The 18,099-nt window shown below is 36.4% G+C and overlaps 1 protein-coding gene across 2 annotated transcripts in view; it reads right to left on the bottom strand.

Annotated features, from left to right (window-relative positions):
* SMCHD1 (structural maintenance of chromosomes flexible hinge domain containing 1) overlaps positions 1-18,099 on the bottom strand; it is a 129,258-nt gene that overhangs the window by 96,497 nt on the left and 14,662 nt on the right. For both annotated transcript variants that reach the window (XM_082853405.1, XM_082853406.1), the window contains exons 4-7: positions 16,693-16,775; positions 15,900-16,030; positions 478-592; positions 236-355 (exon numbers count right to left, since the gene is read on the bottom strand). In XM_082853405.1, coding sequence (XP_082709531.1) covers positions 236-355; positions 478-592; positions 15,900-16,030; positions 16,693-16,775 — 449 coding nt within the window. The remainder of the gene's footprint in view (positions 1-235; positions 356-477; positions 593-15,899; positions 16,031-16,692; positions 16,776-18,099) is intronic.

Here is an 18,099-nt window from a genome sequence, read left to right as displayed (position 1 = left end):
ACTTGGCTTTATGAGAAAATCTGTTTTCTGAAGACTTCAGCCTGAGAAAGCACATAAATGATCACGTTTGCTATTCACATAATTAAAAGAAAAAGAATGAAAATTTAATTTGAAAATTCCATATCTTCAAGTTTTGAAAATGACATTCGTATCTCAGAAAATGAAGAAAATGTTCTTGTCCTATCATCCATCCAAAGTAATGCATCTACAATTACTGAGTTCAAATGTATTGTACCTTTCTGTTTCTAATATATCCGCTATATATTGCCTCTTTATTTTTCTCCTTCTTCTCAAAATCTTCTTTAGAAAGTACAAGTTCATGAACATCCTGGGAATCTGCAGGTTTGCTTATCATCTGTTAAATATTTAAAAGAGTACTTTATAAATTCCCACAATTTAAACTGGATAAACACATTTAGAAAGTCAACCTCAAAATATTTTGATCAACTTTCACTTTTAAGAAATATTTTTACTTACTCTGGCTGATTGTCCAACAAAGAAAACAGCCTGCTTGCCCCCAACACCGAAATAGGAAATATCACTATTTAAACTGCGTGGCACTGGTAGTGGTCGAACATATCCTGAATGATCACTAAAATAAAACATTACATTAATGCAATGATGTTAAACAAACTACTCAGGTGCTAAAGGAAATTGTTATAGCAGTTTTATAAGTGTTAATAAAATGATCCCCGAGCCAGATAACACCCCTATTCAAATGTAAAAGAATCAGAGCCAAAAGCCAAAACATCATCTGGTCCAATGGCTCTCAAAGTTTATTACCCAGACCAGCTGCATCAGCAACACCTGGAAATGCTAAGAAATGCAAATTCTTGGGCCCACCCTGATAAATCAGAAAATCTCAAATATCTGTATAACTCTACAATCTTCCCTTCAAAATTGTTTACTCCTTCAAAACATTAAAATATTGCCTCAATACTAATGGGAATTACAGCAAAGAGATTCTTATTTCCATGTATCATGACAAACGAAGAGCTCTGATTGAACCTCCTACTGCACCATAACAACACTCTGGAGAGTAGGCATCCCTGGTCTCTCCAAATATAGGCAAGATCGCTAGGGACACCATTTCCCAATATCAGAAATAAACAGAATTGGGGATGAGGCTGGAACCACTATTACACCAAATGAAAAGGTTAGAGAGCAGATGCAGCATAGCTGGAAAAATTTAGAGAACACAAAGATACGTTCAAAAACACTTACCCATAAGAAACAAAGAAAAAAAGGAATGAAAAATATCAAAGTGGGACTAAAAACATGAACGACTGAAGGATAGTATCTCACACAAGTTTAAATGTACTTGGAGAAAGAGAGAATAGATAAAAGCTGCAAATATTCTCAAACTACTAAAAGGCATAGATCCACAGATTCAGACCAAAAGAGCCCAAACAGGATACATAAAAAGAAATCCGCATCACAGTGAACACTAAAAACAAAACAGAAGAACTAATAAACAGACTGAGAGAGAAATGGCTTTGCAGGCTTTGACAGCAACAGTATAAGACAGTGGAATATTATCTCCAAAGGGCCAAGAGAAAAGGTCAACGTAGAACTGCGAACTAGGGCTAAATGAAGAATTTACAGACGATATCCAAGGAAATTTACCATTAAGAGATTTGCTCTAAAGGAATGTTCGTACAAGCACAATCTGACATACAAGGTTATCATAATATGGTAAGTACAAAGGTAATTTTTAAAATATGTATTAAAAAATTTTTAATGTGTTGTTAGAAAAAATGGTGAATATAATTTGTGGGATTTCCGTAGTCAGACTTGAAATACTAGACAACATAAGTATAACTTTGGGAAGGAAGTGATCAGAGATAAAGTGTTCCAAATTTTTTAATATGGGCAAAGGGAGGTGCTCTTTTAAATTTTGAAGTCTGACGTTAATATACATTTTTAAATTTCAAAGACAACCAGGAAAACAAACAGATAAATTCTAAAATATTAAAAGAGAAAAAAAGGGAGAACAACATTTTCAAAAGCAACAACAGAAAGATGCAGTGAATTTAAAAACAAAGAGAAAACAAAACAGAGAAATAATGGGATAAATAAAAATATTTTAATTGGTATAAAAAGTTCTCACCCATATATCAATAATCAAAATAAAGACAACAATGACCAGGTAAAACACCGTAATACCAGACCTACAAAACAAAGCACACAAAAAATAGCCCCGACAACATACAACCGCCATACACAAACTCATCTCCACACAACAAAGACACAAACATGCCCCCATGCAAAAAAGCATGCATATACACAAACACCCCACACAATACACAAACCACACAACATGCATGCACACTTACAGTGCTCCCCCAACACAAACACACAATGTATACAACACCAACTATAAAAAGAACATTTAAAAGAGTCAGAAAAAACAGACACCATACATTCTGAGAAACAAAGATAAGAATGACAATGGATTTTTCACTGTAATCTGTGCAAGTCAGTAGAAATGGAGTAGCATTTTTAATGTACTGAAATGTTTAACAAAGTCAACCTAAAATTCTATACTCAAGAAAAATATGTTTAAAGGGGGAAGGAGGGTAAGGAATAGATCCAAACTTTATCAGACATACAAAAGCTGAAAAAATTCACTGAGAGCAAACATGAATTATAAAAACTGTTAAAAGACGTTTAGGAATGAAAATGATACTATGGATTTAAACAAAGGAATGAAGACCACCAGAAATGGTAAATATGTGGGTAAACATAAACTGACTCAGGGACTCAAACTAATACTTGTATATGAACGTTCATAGCAGCATTATTCACAGTATACAAAAAAGGTAGAAACAAGACAACCATCCATTAACCTATGAATGGAAAAATGTAGTACAGCTGCATAATTCAGCCATAAAAAGGGGTGAAGTTCTGATACAATCTACAACACGGATGAACCCTGAAAACATTACACTAAGTGAAATAAACCAGAAACAAAATGACAAATATTGTATGATTCCTCTTAAATGAAGTACCTAGAATAGGCAAATGCATTGAAACAGAAAGTAGAACTGTGGTTACCAGCAGCTGGAGGTGCGGAGAATACACAGTTATCTTTTAATGGTTACGAAGTTTCAGTTTGGGAAAGACAAAAATCTTTGAAAATACATAATGGTAATGGTTGTAAAACACTATGAATATAATTAATGCTACCAAATTATACACTTTAATTTAATGTTATACTTTTTTTTTTCACATTTTTAAGAAAACAACTGTTAAAAAGAGAAACTCATAGAAACAGCAGAAAAATGGTTGACAGGGACTGGGGAGTGTGTGAAATAGGTGGAGGTTGGTAAAAGGGTAAAAACTTTCATCAATAAGATGAATAAGGTCTGAGGAGCTAATGTATAACATCATTAAGTACAGTCAATAACACTATTGTGTAATTTAAATCTGCTAAGAGAGTAGAACTGTGATAAATTAAAGATGTATACTATGCCAGTAAAACAACATAACAGAGTAGCAGCTAATAAGTCAATGAAGGAAACAGTGGAAGCGCGCGCACACACACACACACACACACACACACACTCAATTTGAAATAAGGCAGAAAAAAGGGAAATGTGGGGAAAAAGGGAAAAATAAACAAGTAACAAAGATGGTAACCAAGCATACTGATAATCACATTAAATGTAATTGGTCTAAACATCCCAATTAAAAGGCAGAGATCGTCAATTTTAATACATAACCAAATGCTGCCTAAAAGAAACACTCTTTAAATATAACGAGACAGTAGGTTAAAAGGTTGGAAAACGAGTTACCATTTCAATACTAATGAAAACAAAGCTGGAGAAGATATATTAATATCGGACCAAGTTAATAAAAGAATATTACCTGGGAATAAAGAAAATGAAACAAATATGCACGTAAATAAAATAGGCTACCTTTCTCTGCTTGAGTTTTTAAAATTACGTTAGACTGTTGAAATAAAAATAACACGGTCTGATACGGTTCTCAGTATATGTAGAGGTAACACTTAAAACTAAATTATAAATGGGTGAGCGTTAAAATACCTAAATAATTTGGTGAGATTTCTGTAATTCACTTTAATTGCAAAATGTCCATACTAAGAGACTGTAATACAGTATTCCCTGGAGCAGCCATTAAAAAATAAATAAATAAATAAAAGATATACTCGAAAACCACTATAAAGAAAACAGTGTAGTAAAATATGTTCAAGTAAACCACAAAAAGGCCAGAAAAGACAAATGCAAAACAAAGGGAACAAACAGAAAAGTTAAAACAGGACATATTTGAGTCCTAATGTACCAATAATTAAAAATATGTAAATGTAATAGTACAAATACACTAAATAAAACTAACAGAGTGAATTAAAAACTGACCAAACCAGGGACTTCACTGGTGGTCCAGTGTTTAAGAATCCACCTTCCAATGCAGGGGACGTGGGTTCAATCCCTAGTCAGGGAACTAGGATCCCACGCACCGCAGGGCAACTAAGCCTGCAAGCCGCAACTACTGAGCCCATGCGGTCTGGAGCCTGCACGCCACAACTACAGAACCCACGAGCTCTGGAGCCTGCATGCCACAGCTAGAGAGAAACCTGTGCACCACAACTACTGAGCCTGCGTGCCACAATGAAGATCCCGCGTGCCACAACTAAGACCTGACACAGCCAAAAAAATAAATAAAAATAATAAATATTCTAAAAAGACTATAGTCAAAAAAAATTTTTTAATAAATTAAAAAATTTTTTTAAATGACCCAACCATATGCTGTCTACAAGAAACTCATTTTAAATATAATGATATAGGTAATTTAAAAGAAAATGGATAAGAAAAGGTATACCATACAAACATAAACAAAAAGAAAGCTGGAGTGGCTACAGTATCAAATAAAATACACTTCAGAGCAAGAAATTATCAGGAACAGAAGCATTATGGGAACTTCCCTGGTGGCGCAGTGGTTAAGAATCTGCCTGCCAATGCAGGGCACACGGGTTTGAGCCCTGGTCTGGGAAGATCCCACGTGCTGCGGAGCAACTATGCCTGTGAGCCACAACTACTGAGCCTGCGTGCTGCAACTACTGAAGCCCACGCACCTAGAGCCTGTGTTCTGCAACAAGAGAAACCACCGCAATGAGAAGCCCACGCACCGCAACTAGAGAAAGCCCGTGCACAGCAACAAAGACCCAACGCAGACAAAAATTAATTAATTAAATTTTTTTAAAAAAGGCATTATGATGAAAGGGTCAGTTCACTGAAAAGTCCTAACAATCTCAATTACGCATACAAAAAGTAACACAAGTTAAAAATACACAGAGCAAAAAATTCAGAGAACTGAAAAGATCAGCAAACCTGCAAATAAGTGGAGCTCTTCAATACTCCTCTCTTCGTTACTGCTACACAGAAAATCAGCAAGGATAAGAAAGAACTGAAAAATATTATCAACAGATGGAATCTAATTGAGATTTACAGAACACTCCTCCCAGCAACAGCAAAATACACATTCTTTTCAAGGACACAGAAAATTCACCAAAATATAGATCATATCCTAGGGCATAAAACAAATCTTAACAAATTTAAAAGAACTGAAACCATATAGAGTATGTTCTCTGAATATAATAAAGTCAAACTAGAAATCAACATACAGACAAGAAAATCTATTGGGAACATTTGGAAATTGAACAACACATTCCAATAAAGATCCATGGATCAAAAAGCAAGTTGCAAGGGAAATAAAAGTTACACTGAACTGAATGAAAGTGAAATTACAGCGTATTAAAACTTGTGGGATACAGCAAAAGTAGTCCTGAGAAGAAAATTTATAACACAAAATATTCATCTTAGAAAAGAAGTAAAAAAAAATCTGTAAGATTCCACATCAAGATACTACAAAAAGAGCAAATAAACCCAAAGTAAGAAGGGCATAAATAATAAAGAGCAGAAATCAAAGAATTTGAAAACAGGAAAACAAAATTCATCAAAGCAAGCACTGGTTCTTTACAAACACTACCAACAACTATATGCCAATAAAATTGAAAATTTAATGAAATGGACTAATTCCTACTAAAATGTAACTTACCAAAGCTAAACATTAAGAAATAGAAAGCCAAAATATTCTTATAACTCTATGAAGAAATCAAAGCAATAGTTAAAAATTCCTCCTGCAAAAAACATACCACACCCAAATGGTTTCCCAAGTGAGTTTTATCAAACTTTCATAAGTGGTTAAAGTATAAATTAATACGATCACTTTGGAAAATAATTCGCCATTACCTTGTAAGTTAGAACATTCATTTTTAAATCCTACAAATTCCCTCCTAGGCATATACCTAAAACTTACGTAGATTTGGACCAGGAAACATATATAACATACACACACACCCCATATATAAGATAGTACTGCTAACAATTGCTAAAACTTGGAGGAGAAAGCCAAATGCCCACTGACTGGAGACTGGATAAATACAGTGGGATCCCTTTTTGGTATATACTAAAGATAACATGGTTATGAAAATGAATGTTCTACAGACCCACACAAATATGCAATCTTAGTAACCTAATACTAAATGAAAATGCAAGTCCCTTGTAGATCAACATATAGTATCATTACATTTTTTCATATTATCAAAAACAAGCAAAATTAGATATATACATTTAAAAAGAGGAAATAGCTAACACATATATATGGAATCTAAAAAAAAAATGGTTCTGAAGAACCTAGGGGCAGGACAGGAATAAAGACACAGACGTAGAGAACGGACTTGAGGACACAGGGAGGGGGAAGGGTAAGCTGGGTTGAAATGAGAGAGTGGCATGGACATATATACACTACCAAATGTAAAATAGATAGCTAGTGGGAAGCAGCTGCATAGCACAGGGAGATCAGCTCGATGCTCTGTGACCACCTAGAGGGGTGGGATAGGGAGGGTGGGAGGGAGACACAAGAGGGAGGGGATATAGGGATATATGTATACGTACAGCTGATTCACTTTGTTATACAGCAGAAACTAACACACAATGTAAAGCAATTATACTCTAATAAAGATGTTTAAAAGAAAAAAGTAAACAGAAAAACAATACAAGATACTTGTTAACTTTGGTGGCGGGGATGAGGAGGACACAGATATAAGTTACAGTATATTCTACTTACTGGATTAGGTGGCAAAATTCTGGTTATTCAGCTTATTAAACTTTTCAATAAATAAACTTTAAATGGGCATGTCCTGCATTGATACATTGTCATAAACCAAGAATTAATTAAATTCTATGAACAAAATGTCTATTCAGAAAAATAAAGAGTAAATAGGTTCTAAGACTTTAATTACTATGATAATACTTCTAGGAAATATGCTGAAAATACCCTCCCCTAATTATTCTCCTTAAAACACATATGGGGAAGTATAATAAAAGTTTGGGAGGGCAGAACTCAGAGATAAAACAATATATACATACTTAATCTGATTCAAAACTAAGGAATTCTGTTCACTGATTAGGAATGGACACACTTAATGACCAGGCAGTAAGTTTCCTTTTTCAACCTTTTCCCTAAGTTTCCTTTTCCATTCATGAAAGCCTAACCTAAGCAAAAACCCTAATACAGCAAATAAGGCTGAAAATACTAATTTCCAGTAGGTTTTAGACTTGTGTAAATGAGTCCAGAAAATTCCTATATCCACACTCACGGGCTATATAGATCTCCCTTCATGAAGATAAATATAATCTAAGATCTTAAGAAACAATTTTGCATCACAGAAGGAGTCCTCTGGAGAATTTAGAAAGTCGCCTCCCTCAAAATAAATTTCTATCACAGTCTAAAAAAGTTTCAGAAACTATCTCATTCTTATTCTTCATACAATATAAGAGGACACTATATCTTTGTGAAACAATAGTATTTATTAGAAAAGAGAAGCAAAATCTGCATGAAAATGTATGATAAAAGGTGTAGAAGGTAAGAAAAAGGAATAGGAGAGACGATCAAATTAGTAAAAAGAAACAATGTAAGTGATTGCCAGGAAATATGGTAGAGAGACTATGTATATATATTTAGATCTCACTATCTCCAATCTATCACAGGGGAAAAAAATCAGCCACAATGAAGAAAGTAACAAATGGTCATAGGTAACTAACTGAGCTTCTGGAATACACGTGTCTCATCTCGATACAGATGTGTCTCATCTGTGAGACACAATGGAAATAACCAAATTAAAGTAGGATGCCTAAATCTACATTCTCTAAATTCAAGTAAGTACAAATATCTACTTGAAAGTTCATCTTAATTGCAGAAAAATACTAAAGACAATTGAGCTTTTTCTTTAGGAAAATTAGGGAAAATCCTGTTGGGAGTACATTTCTACAACCTAAAAGTGGCATGGGAAATGGGCCATGTGGCATGCTATTTTTATTTTCCCAAAAACGGCTGACTGAGTTGAGAGCTTTTTAATTGCTGAGCAAGTTTAAAGTGCAGAAAGTAGCACTGATCCAACACACATCTGAATTATGGCCACCCCGCTGACCTAACTGATGTCACCCTTCTTTCTTCCACAAAATAATTAAATGAACACATAGTATTACAACAAGGTTCTAGGTATCTAATTTAACTTATGATTGTAACAGTGCCTCAGTCATGAGCAAATTTCCTAGGTCCAGGTAATGTTCTTTACCTTAGGGGTTTGGATTAGACCAGTGTATGCACTTGTCAAAAATCAGTTAACTGAGTGATCACTTCCAGAAGAACCTATGAAAATCCACTCGTTGATAAACACAAAAACAACACCCGAACAAATTGTCAAATTCAACTTTTTCAGAACTGCAAAAATTAACTTAAGTCTTGCAACAATCCAAGGAGTGTTTATTTAAGACACATTGATGAGTTTTGGTAAAAACTGCAAGCTGTTACTTTTTAACATACCCTCTCCCATTCCCCTCTCACCAGGTCCACAGAAGCCTTGAAAACCAACAGCCCTGCAATCATGTTGAAAACAGCTTAGGAGTCACTGGAATGTGTTTGGAGTTCCCCAAAAGCTCCTTCCCCATAGAATTGCCATTATTGGATCTGACAGTTCCATAGAAACTTCCACTTGCAGGGTTTGTCTTTATTTGACCTAACTCAGAACTTGCTCACTGTGAAAAGCATTTTCCTTGGGTCATTTGTCAAAAACAATCAGTGGCAGATGTTTACCATCAAAGCTGACTAAGGCAATGAAAACAGTTTGGAGAAAACAAGAATCTGGGCAAAAGCTTAGAAGAAAAAGCTGGGGAATAAAAGGTCCATAGTGGGTTTTTTTTTTTGCGGTACGCGGGCCCCCCACTGTTGTGGCCTCTCCCGCTGCGGAGCAGAGGCTTCGGATGCGCAGGCTCAGCAGCCATGGCTCACGAGCCCAGCCGCTCCGCGGCATGTGGGATCTTCTCGGACCGGGGCACAAACCCGTGTCCCCTGAATCGGCAGGCGGGCTCTCAACCACTGCGTCACCAGGGAAGCCCCACAGTGGTTTTTAAAAGCTCCAACACAGTGATGAGTATCAAGGTCACACTCATGTGCAGGATTGTATACATACTCAAGAAAGAACTGAGAAGGCTCTAATCTCTTATTTCTGGTTGACTTTGAGGTTTGGTGCAACCAAGAGTTAAAGGCTAAGGCAGAGCTGTAAACTTCCTGCTGGAACAATAAAAACAGCCCAGTATGCACACAGAACCCCTTGGCAAGAGCTGTAACACTTAGTGGTGCCAGACATTCAAGGAAATGTCTGATCAGTTGACCACCAAATTAACTGAGCAGAGACTTAAGGGGCAACACAAGATAAAGAATACAGGTTTTACAGAATTAGTTTAGGGAAGTCACTACACAAACAACAAAAAGACAAAAGCAACAGTAAGCCCTGGGGAGAGAGATAAATCTGATTTCCAGATTTGCCACACTATATAATTTAAAATGTCCTATTCTAGGGACTTCCCTGGTGGTCCAGTGGTTAAGATTCTGCGCTTCCAATGCAAGGGGCACGGGTTTGATCCCACCCGCCAGGCGTGGACAAAAAATAAATAAATAAAATAAAATGTCCTGCTCTAAACAAAAAAACTATGTGCCACACCAAGATATATTAAAGTCTGGCCTACACATAGGGAAAATAGCACTCAATAGAAACTGTCCCAGAGAAAGCCCAGGGATTAATTAGACTTACCAGACAAAGACTTCAGTCAGTTTTTTTATAACAAATGCTGGAGAGGGTGTGGAGGAAAGGGAACCCTCCTATACTGTTGATGGGAATGTAAATTGATACAGCCACTATGGAAAACAGTATGGAGGTTCCTCAAAAAACGAAAACTAGAGTTGCCATATGATCCAGCCATCCCACTCCTGGGCACATATCTGGATAAAAATATAATTCAAAAAGATACATGCAACCCTATGTTCACAGCAGCACTACTCACAATAGCCAAGATGTGGAAACCACCTAAATGTCCATCAACAGATGAATAGATGAAGAAGATGTATACACACGCGCGCGCATGCGAGCGCAATGGAATACTACTCAGCCATAAAAAGGAATGAAATAATGCCATTTGCAGAAACGTGGATGGAACTAGAGATTATCATACTAATTGAAGTCAGAAAGAGACAATTACCATATGATATCACTTATATGTGGAATCTAAAATATAACACAAATGAACTCATCAACAAAACAGAAACAGACTCACAGACATAGAGAACAGACTTGTGATTGCCAAGGGTGGGGATGGGAGAGGGATGGAGTGAGAGTATGGGATTAGCAGGTGCAAACTATTATATATACGACAGATAAACAACAAGGTCCTACATTATAGCACAGGGAGCTATATTAGATATTTTGTGATAAACCATAATGGAAAAGAATTTTTTAAAAAAGGAATGTTATATATATGTATAACTGAATCACTTTGCTATGCAGCAGAAATTAACACATTATAAATCAATATTTCAATTAAAATTTTTTAAAATAAATCAGCTATTTTAAATACATTCAGTGAACTAATAGAAATTATGTCTAATGAAGTAAAGGAAAGTATGAGAACAGTATTTTACCAAACAGAGAATATCAGTAGAAACAGAAACTACAAAGAACCAAACAAATTCTGGAATTGAAAAAAAAAACAACTGAAATGAAAAATTCAGTTAGGTGGCTCATGAGCAGATATGAATTGGCAGAAGAAACAACCAGTGAACTTTAAGGCAGGTTGATTGACATTATTCAGTCTGAGAAACAAACTGAAGAAAAAAACCCCATCAATGGAGGGGATAAAGATGAGCCACAGAAGGACAGGAGAGGAAGACTATTTGAATAATGGCCAAAAACTTCCCAAATTTGATGAAAACATTAATCTAGACATCCAAGAAGCTCAACAAACACCAAATAGTATGAACTCAAAAACTAGACATGCCACAAACCATTAAAAGCCAGAGAAAAAAGAGAATCTTGAAAGCAGAAAGAGAGAAGTGACTAGTCACATACAAGGGATACTCAAGATTAACAGGTGATTCCTCATCAGAAACTATGGAGTCAGAAGACAGTAGACTAATGTATTCAAAGTGCTGATAGAAAAAGACTGTCAACCAAGAATTCTTCATTCAGCACAAGTAGCTTTCAAAAGGGGGCACAGGTTCAATCCCTGGTCAGGGAACTAAGATCCCATATGCCGTGTGGCGTGGCCAAAAAACAAACAAACAAAAACAAAATAATAGGGGCTTCCCTGGTGGCGCAGGTCTGCCTGTCGATGCAGGGGACACGGGTTCGTGTCCTGGTCCAGGAATATCCCACATGCCGCAGAGCGGCTGGGCCCGTGAGCCATGGCCGCTGGGCCTGCGCGTCCGGAGCCTGTGCTCCGCAACAGGAGAGGCCACAACAGTGAGAGGCCCACATACCACAAAAAAAAAAAAAAAAAAAAAAAAGTAAAGGAAAGAGATTAAGACATTCACAGATGAACAAAACCTGAGGGAATCTGTCATCAGCAGATCTGCCGCAAAGTAGCTACTGAAGAAGAGTCCCTTGGACTAAACTGAAGAGACACTAGAAAGTAACTTAAATACAAGAAAAAATAAAGAGCAAAGCAGAGATAACTACATAAATAGAAAAAGACAGTATAAGTGTATTTTTTACTACTCTTCTCCTGATTTAAAAGAAAGGTGTATAGGGCTTCCCTGGTGGCGAAGTGGTTGAGAGTCCGCCTGCCGATGCAGGGGACACGGGTTCGTGCCCCGGTCCAGGAAGATCCCACATGCCGCGGAGCGGATGGGCCCGTGAGCCATGGCCGCTGAGCCTGCACGTCCGGAGCCTGTGCTCCGCAACGGGAGAGGCCACGACACTGAGAGGCCCGTGTACTGAAAAAAAAAAAAAAAAAAAAAAAAAAAGAAAGGTGTATAAAGCACTAACTATAAAACTGTGTTGACAGGGTTATAATGTATAATGATGTCCTTTATGTGAAAATAATAATACAGAGCAGTGGGAGGGGAATGGAGCTATACAGGAGCAAAGTTTGTGTGCATTATTGACATTAAATTGGTGTTAATCCAAAGTGGCCTGTTATGTATTAAAATGTTAATTGTAATCCCTAAAAAAACAACTGAAGAAGTAGATTAACAACTATTCAAAGTATATTAGCGACTGCAACGAGAGACAAGATTGACTACAAGTGGTTACAGGGTTTCTTCTAGTGATGAAAATGTTCTGGAATTACTGGTGATGGCTGCACAACTTTGTGACTATATGAGTTATATTACCATAAAAAAAATTTAATGAAGATATACTTAAGACAGATGTGAGCCTTTCAATGTAAATTTTACCTCAAAAAAACCCCCTGAATTCTACAGAATGATACCAATACTTAAAGCAGCAGGAGAAAGTTTACTGATATCTGTAATTTATTTTGAACTGAATCAAAAAATGAGATGACCTCAAGGTTAGTCGGATAAAAAGATACGTGGTAACGCAACTGTCAGTGGTAGAAACTTAGTATGAGTATCTTGGGTACTGACTGTAGAATGTCAACTTCTCTGTATATTTGAAAATATTCATAAAATTTTGAGGAAAAGAATAGTGTTCAGTAAACATTCAGATCCACCTTGTGGACTGTTCTACAACTAGCCTGAACTCTACCAAAAAAAATGACAATTTCATGAAAGACACAAATGTAGGGAATTATAGAATAAAGGAGAAAAGAAAGACATGACAAAGGGGAAAAATCTGAATATGGACATTAGATATTTTGAATCACTGAGAAATGTCTTGGGTATAAAGGTATTATGGCTATTTATGACAACACTGCTGTGAAGGAAATAGATGCTACAGTATTAAGCAGTGAAATATCATAAAGTTTGCAACTTACCTTCAAATGATTTAGGGAGAGAAAGTGTGTGTGCTGTGTGTGCACGCATGTGCACACCCACACATACATAAACAGATAGACAGAAGATAACAAATGTGGCAAAATGTTAACATAAATCTAGGTGAAGGATATATGAGTGCTAATACTGCTCTTTCAACTTATTTGCTGGCTTTTTATTTGACGTTTTTTCAACTTATTTGTTGGTTTATTTGAAATTTTCAAAATAAAAAAGTGGAGGGAAAGGTAGTACCAAGGTGGGTGAGAGTTAGAAAGAATATTGCCAAATTAGAATTCTCACCTCATCTCCCTCTACCCTCCCCTTCATATGCACTTAACAACACTGGTCTCCTCTCCGTCTCTCAAACGAAACAAGCTGATCACAGTTTCAGGGTCTCTGTATTTGCTGATGTTCCTTCTACTTGGAATACTCTTCGCCCAGATTTTCACTTGGGTGTTTTTTTCTAATCATTCAAGCCTCAACTCAAATGTAACCTCAAAGAGGCTGCCCTCTTTTCTAGTCACCTTACCTAAAAGAGATGGCCATCAGGTTCTAACATATTACTCAATATTTTCTTAACAATCAGTAACTGAAGTGCTTATACATTTTTTGGTTTACTTTTGGCTTTTCCTCTACTACAACATAAGCTACAGTCAAGATAGTCAGCTTTTTTGTATTTGTAGGCTGTCCTTCCTTTTCTTCCACCGCCTGTCTCCTATGATACCCATCCTTATATCCAATAAAAAACTAAACTGGAAGCAGTAAAACAAATGATAATTTTTTCTATAGGAGTAGAAGCTAGAGGAGTGAGGGGGGTACAACTGATGCTAACAGAAACTGGAGTGGGTTAAGGGACTGATACTGGACTCAAAGACAGTATGAGTACATAACAGCTATAACAACAACTGACTGTTTACTGATACAACACCTATAAAAAGCTAGGACCTATAAAAAGCAGAACATGCAACAGGTAGATTTCTACCAAAAATTAAAATTTCCCTAACATTTGAATTAAGTTTAAAAGTCTGTGTTGTGCTAAAATCTAGAGAAATCTTAATAAACTGTAGGCTCTACTTCTTTCTACTCTTCCACTTGATTTAACTAACATTTTTCTGACCTTTTTGCCCCAATCTACCATCTGTTCTCCTTTCATTTCTACCTAATATTTCTATCTTATGCTAAATTCTATCTTTAGACTATGAAAGATGTGATCTTTGCCTTCTTTATGGCTATTTTATAAATCCTTGAAGTGGCACATATTCAAGAAAATAGTGAAAAAGAATAGTTGCAGAAAAATCTGAAGCCACGAATGAGAAGTAATAACTAAAATGATAGCTTGTATTTATTGACTGCTTATCACTTGCCAGGCTCTAAGGATTTTACAGGTACTAATAACTCACTTGGTTTTCACAAAACCTTATGAGGTATTATCCCCATTTTACAGACACGTAACCTGAGATAAAGAGAAGTAAACTACTTTGACCAGTGTCATACAACTAGTAAGGCTAGAATTCAAATGAGACCAAATGATTCCACAGCCCTTGTTCTTCACTTATTGCTGCCTCTCATCATGGCATTGTAAGTCTTTACAATTTTGATGAAAATTCTGAGAGTGCTGAAATTTCAGAAGTGAGAAGGCAAATGTGTTAACTATATTAATTTTACACATTATTGAGACTGGTCCTTAAATTTGGGTGACTTTCCTTGACACAGCAGAGAGAAAAACAGGACACGAACAAATACTAACTACTTAATAAGAACACCAACTGATTCTTCCCTAATGTGTTTCCCGAAGAACACAACATAGCTGCCATAACTATCGTATTTAGAGCCACGAGGTTGGATGGAATCACCAAGTGAGGAATTACGAGAAGATAAGGGACCAAGGACTAAGACCTGAGGCACTGAAACATTAAGAAGATGGGGAGACTTCCCTGGTGGAGCAGTGGTTAAGAATCCGCCTGCCAATGCAGCGGACATGGGTTAGAGCCCTGGTCCAGGAAGATCCCACATGCCACGGAGCAACTAAGCCTGTGTGCCATAACTACTGGGCCTGCACTCTAGAGCCCACAAGTCACAACTACTGAGTCCATGTGCCACAACTACTGAGCCCGTGTGCCACAACTACTGAAGCCCATGCGCCTAGAGCCCATGCTCCACAACAAAGCCAAGCCACCACAATGAGAAGCCCGCACACCTCAACAAAGAGTAGCTCCCGCTCGCCGCAACTAGTGAAAGCCTGCATGCAGCAACGAAGACCCAGTGCAGTCAAAAATAAATAAATAAATAAATAAAATTAAAAAAAAAAAATTCCTATATACCTCAGGAAATGCAAAAAGAATCATTCAATGGAAGGGTGCAATGTGATTTATGCAGTTTTGACTATTTCTAAGTATTGTTCATAAAAACTTTATTATAAAAATCTAAATAAATATGCTGATAACATCAAAACCGCCAATGTATCATGTATAACTAAAGAAATATGAGTTCTTATCCTCATTAAAATACCCAGCTGCCCATAAAAAAAGTGAGTAAGGTTTTCTAACCTTTCAAAGTCACCTTGCCTTGTAAATTTTGACAACCTATACACGGCCCAGTTGTTAAGCTGTTTAGAGGTCATTCCTCTTCCATTATCTATCACTGCAACGGCAGGTTTTCCTTGTGTTTCATCAAAATGCTATGAAATAAAATAAGTTCAAAAAGATAGGAAAAGTCAAATCAATATTAAAAACAAGAAAGGTTAATATAAAAAAAGTGATTCATTGGGCTCATTCATACATTGCTGGAGGAAGTATATATTAATACAACTTTCTGAAAGGCACTTCAGCGGTATGAATCAAAGGCCTTAGAATTCTTCATGTCCTTTAACCCAGAAATTCCATTTCTCAGAATTTAGCTTGAGAAACTAATCAGAGATATGTACAAAAATCTATAAGGATACTCATCACGCCAGCACTGCTTACAATGGCAAAAATATGGGAAAAAAAATCTAAAAGTTCAACAACAGTAGACTGATTACATAGTTTATATTATAGTCAATAAACCAAACTGCAGCAGTGGTATATTATATTGCAGAATATTCATGATATGGCTGTGTTTACAATGTACTATTAAGGGAAAATAAAAGATCACAAATAACAAAATGTACACTATGATCACACATACATGTATACATATATGCATAGAAAAAGGGCACGTGAAAAAATTTTAATGACTGAAGAGACATCAGATAATTATTTCTACTTTTAGTTTATCTTTCTTTCCTAATTTTTCTCCAATGAACCTGTAGTACTTCTATAAGAGGACAAGTTAAATTGCTTTAGAGTATTATTTCCTTACCAATTTGATCTGTATTCTTCTAACACCAGTGTTACGAGACGTGGCAGACAATGAATTATCAATTAATTCTGCAAGAGCAAATGCTGGAAGAGAATGAGAAACGTTATTGCTTAAGTTTTCCCTCCTAAATACTTCATATAAAAGTTCAAAGTAGAAGAAACTCTGAAGTACCTTAAGCCATCACTTTTATTTTCCAAAGAGCTAGAATTAAAGTATTATCCTGATCCTAATGACACAAACATAATAAAGGCATCACCAATCACCACCAGCATAAAAAAGCAGTCACCAACCCGTACTTGCATGGCACTACACATCATGAGTCAGCCAGCCATGATTCCTGGCTTCAAGGAGTTTATAATCTAAAGACAGACATACACACATAAGAGACAAACAGAAGACCATAACCATAAAATCAAATAGTAGTCTGTGGTATGTAATTACATCATGCACAAGTCAAACGTAAGCACATTTTGAGATATAAGGACAACTGTAAAGCAACTATAAAAGTGTCTATTGAGAGCTAATTTAAATACAGATATCTCACAACAGCAACTTGTGAAATGGCAGAATGTATCTGCTTAACTGACACAAAACTGCTCTTAATTTCCTACTACAAAATCAGCCTGACCTTCAGTTTATCACTGGCTCGGCATTGTTCCTAACATTCTCCTTTCTCCAGGGTCAGTACCCAAACTATTCCTCACTTTTATTCCCTTAATTAAAAGGGGGAACATAATAAATTAATGTCTCTTCCCCTGAGGCGTAACCCAACTTAAGCGTAATTAACCCACAGAGTAGCACTCCAGCAAGCACTTCCACACCCTCAACACTCAGGGGATGTCTATGTTTATAAGCTAGTTAGAAAGAAGCTACCACAAATCAGATATGTATAAAGACCTGGTGAAGGGTATTAACTAGGAAATGGAGAAGTAGGGACACTGTAGGAAATGCGAGGAAAAAGAGTTAAGAGAAACCTCAAAGAAAGAAATGAGTAGAATTTAGTATATGATTAGATATAAAGGGAGAAAGAAAAAGAAATCCAAGGTGGTTTTGAGTACTTGCTCTAGAAGACTGAATAAATGGTCATATTTTCCATAAAATTTGGAAGGAGAAAAATTTAGAAGGGAGGAAAGAAAAATTCAGTTTTAGATGCGATGCCCTATCACTATATCAAGCTCAGTGAGTAGAGGTGTTCCACAGAGCTGGAACAGACTATGCTTAATAGAGAGAGTAAAGAGAGTAAAGCCAGAGATAAATGCTTCATTGACACAGAATAGTTTAGGCTTGGGTAAGTTCACTTCAAGTATAAAAAGATCAACATGACTTAAAGAATTATCCACCATACAGTCAACAATAACCAGAAGTAGCATCAAAGGCACAGGAAACAGAGGCAGGGAAAGACCCAGG

This window comes from Leucopleurus acutus (genome assembly GCF_964270905.1).
Source record: "Leucopleurus acutus genome assembly, chromosome: 13".
NCBI lineage: Eukaryota > Metazoa > Chordata > Mammalia > Artiodactyla > Delphinidae > Leucopleurus > Leucopleurus acutus.
Note: the sequence above shows the minus strand (reverse complement) of the source record. Positions and strands in the feature narration are given on the sequence as shown.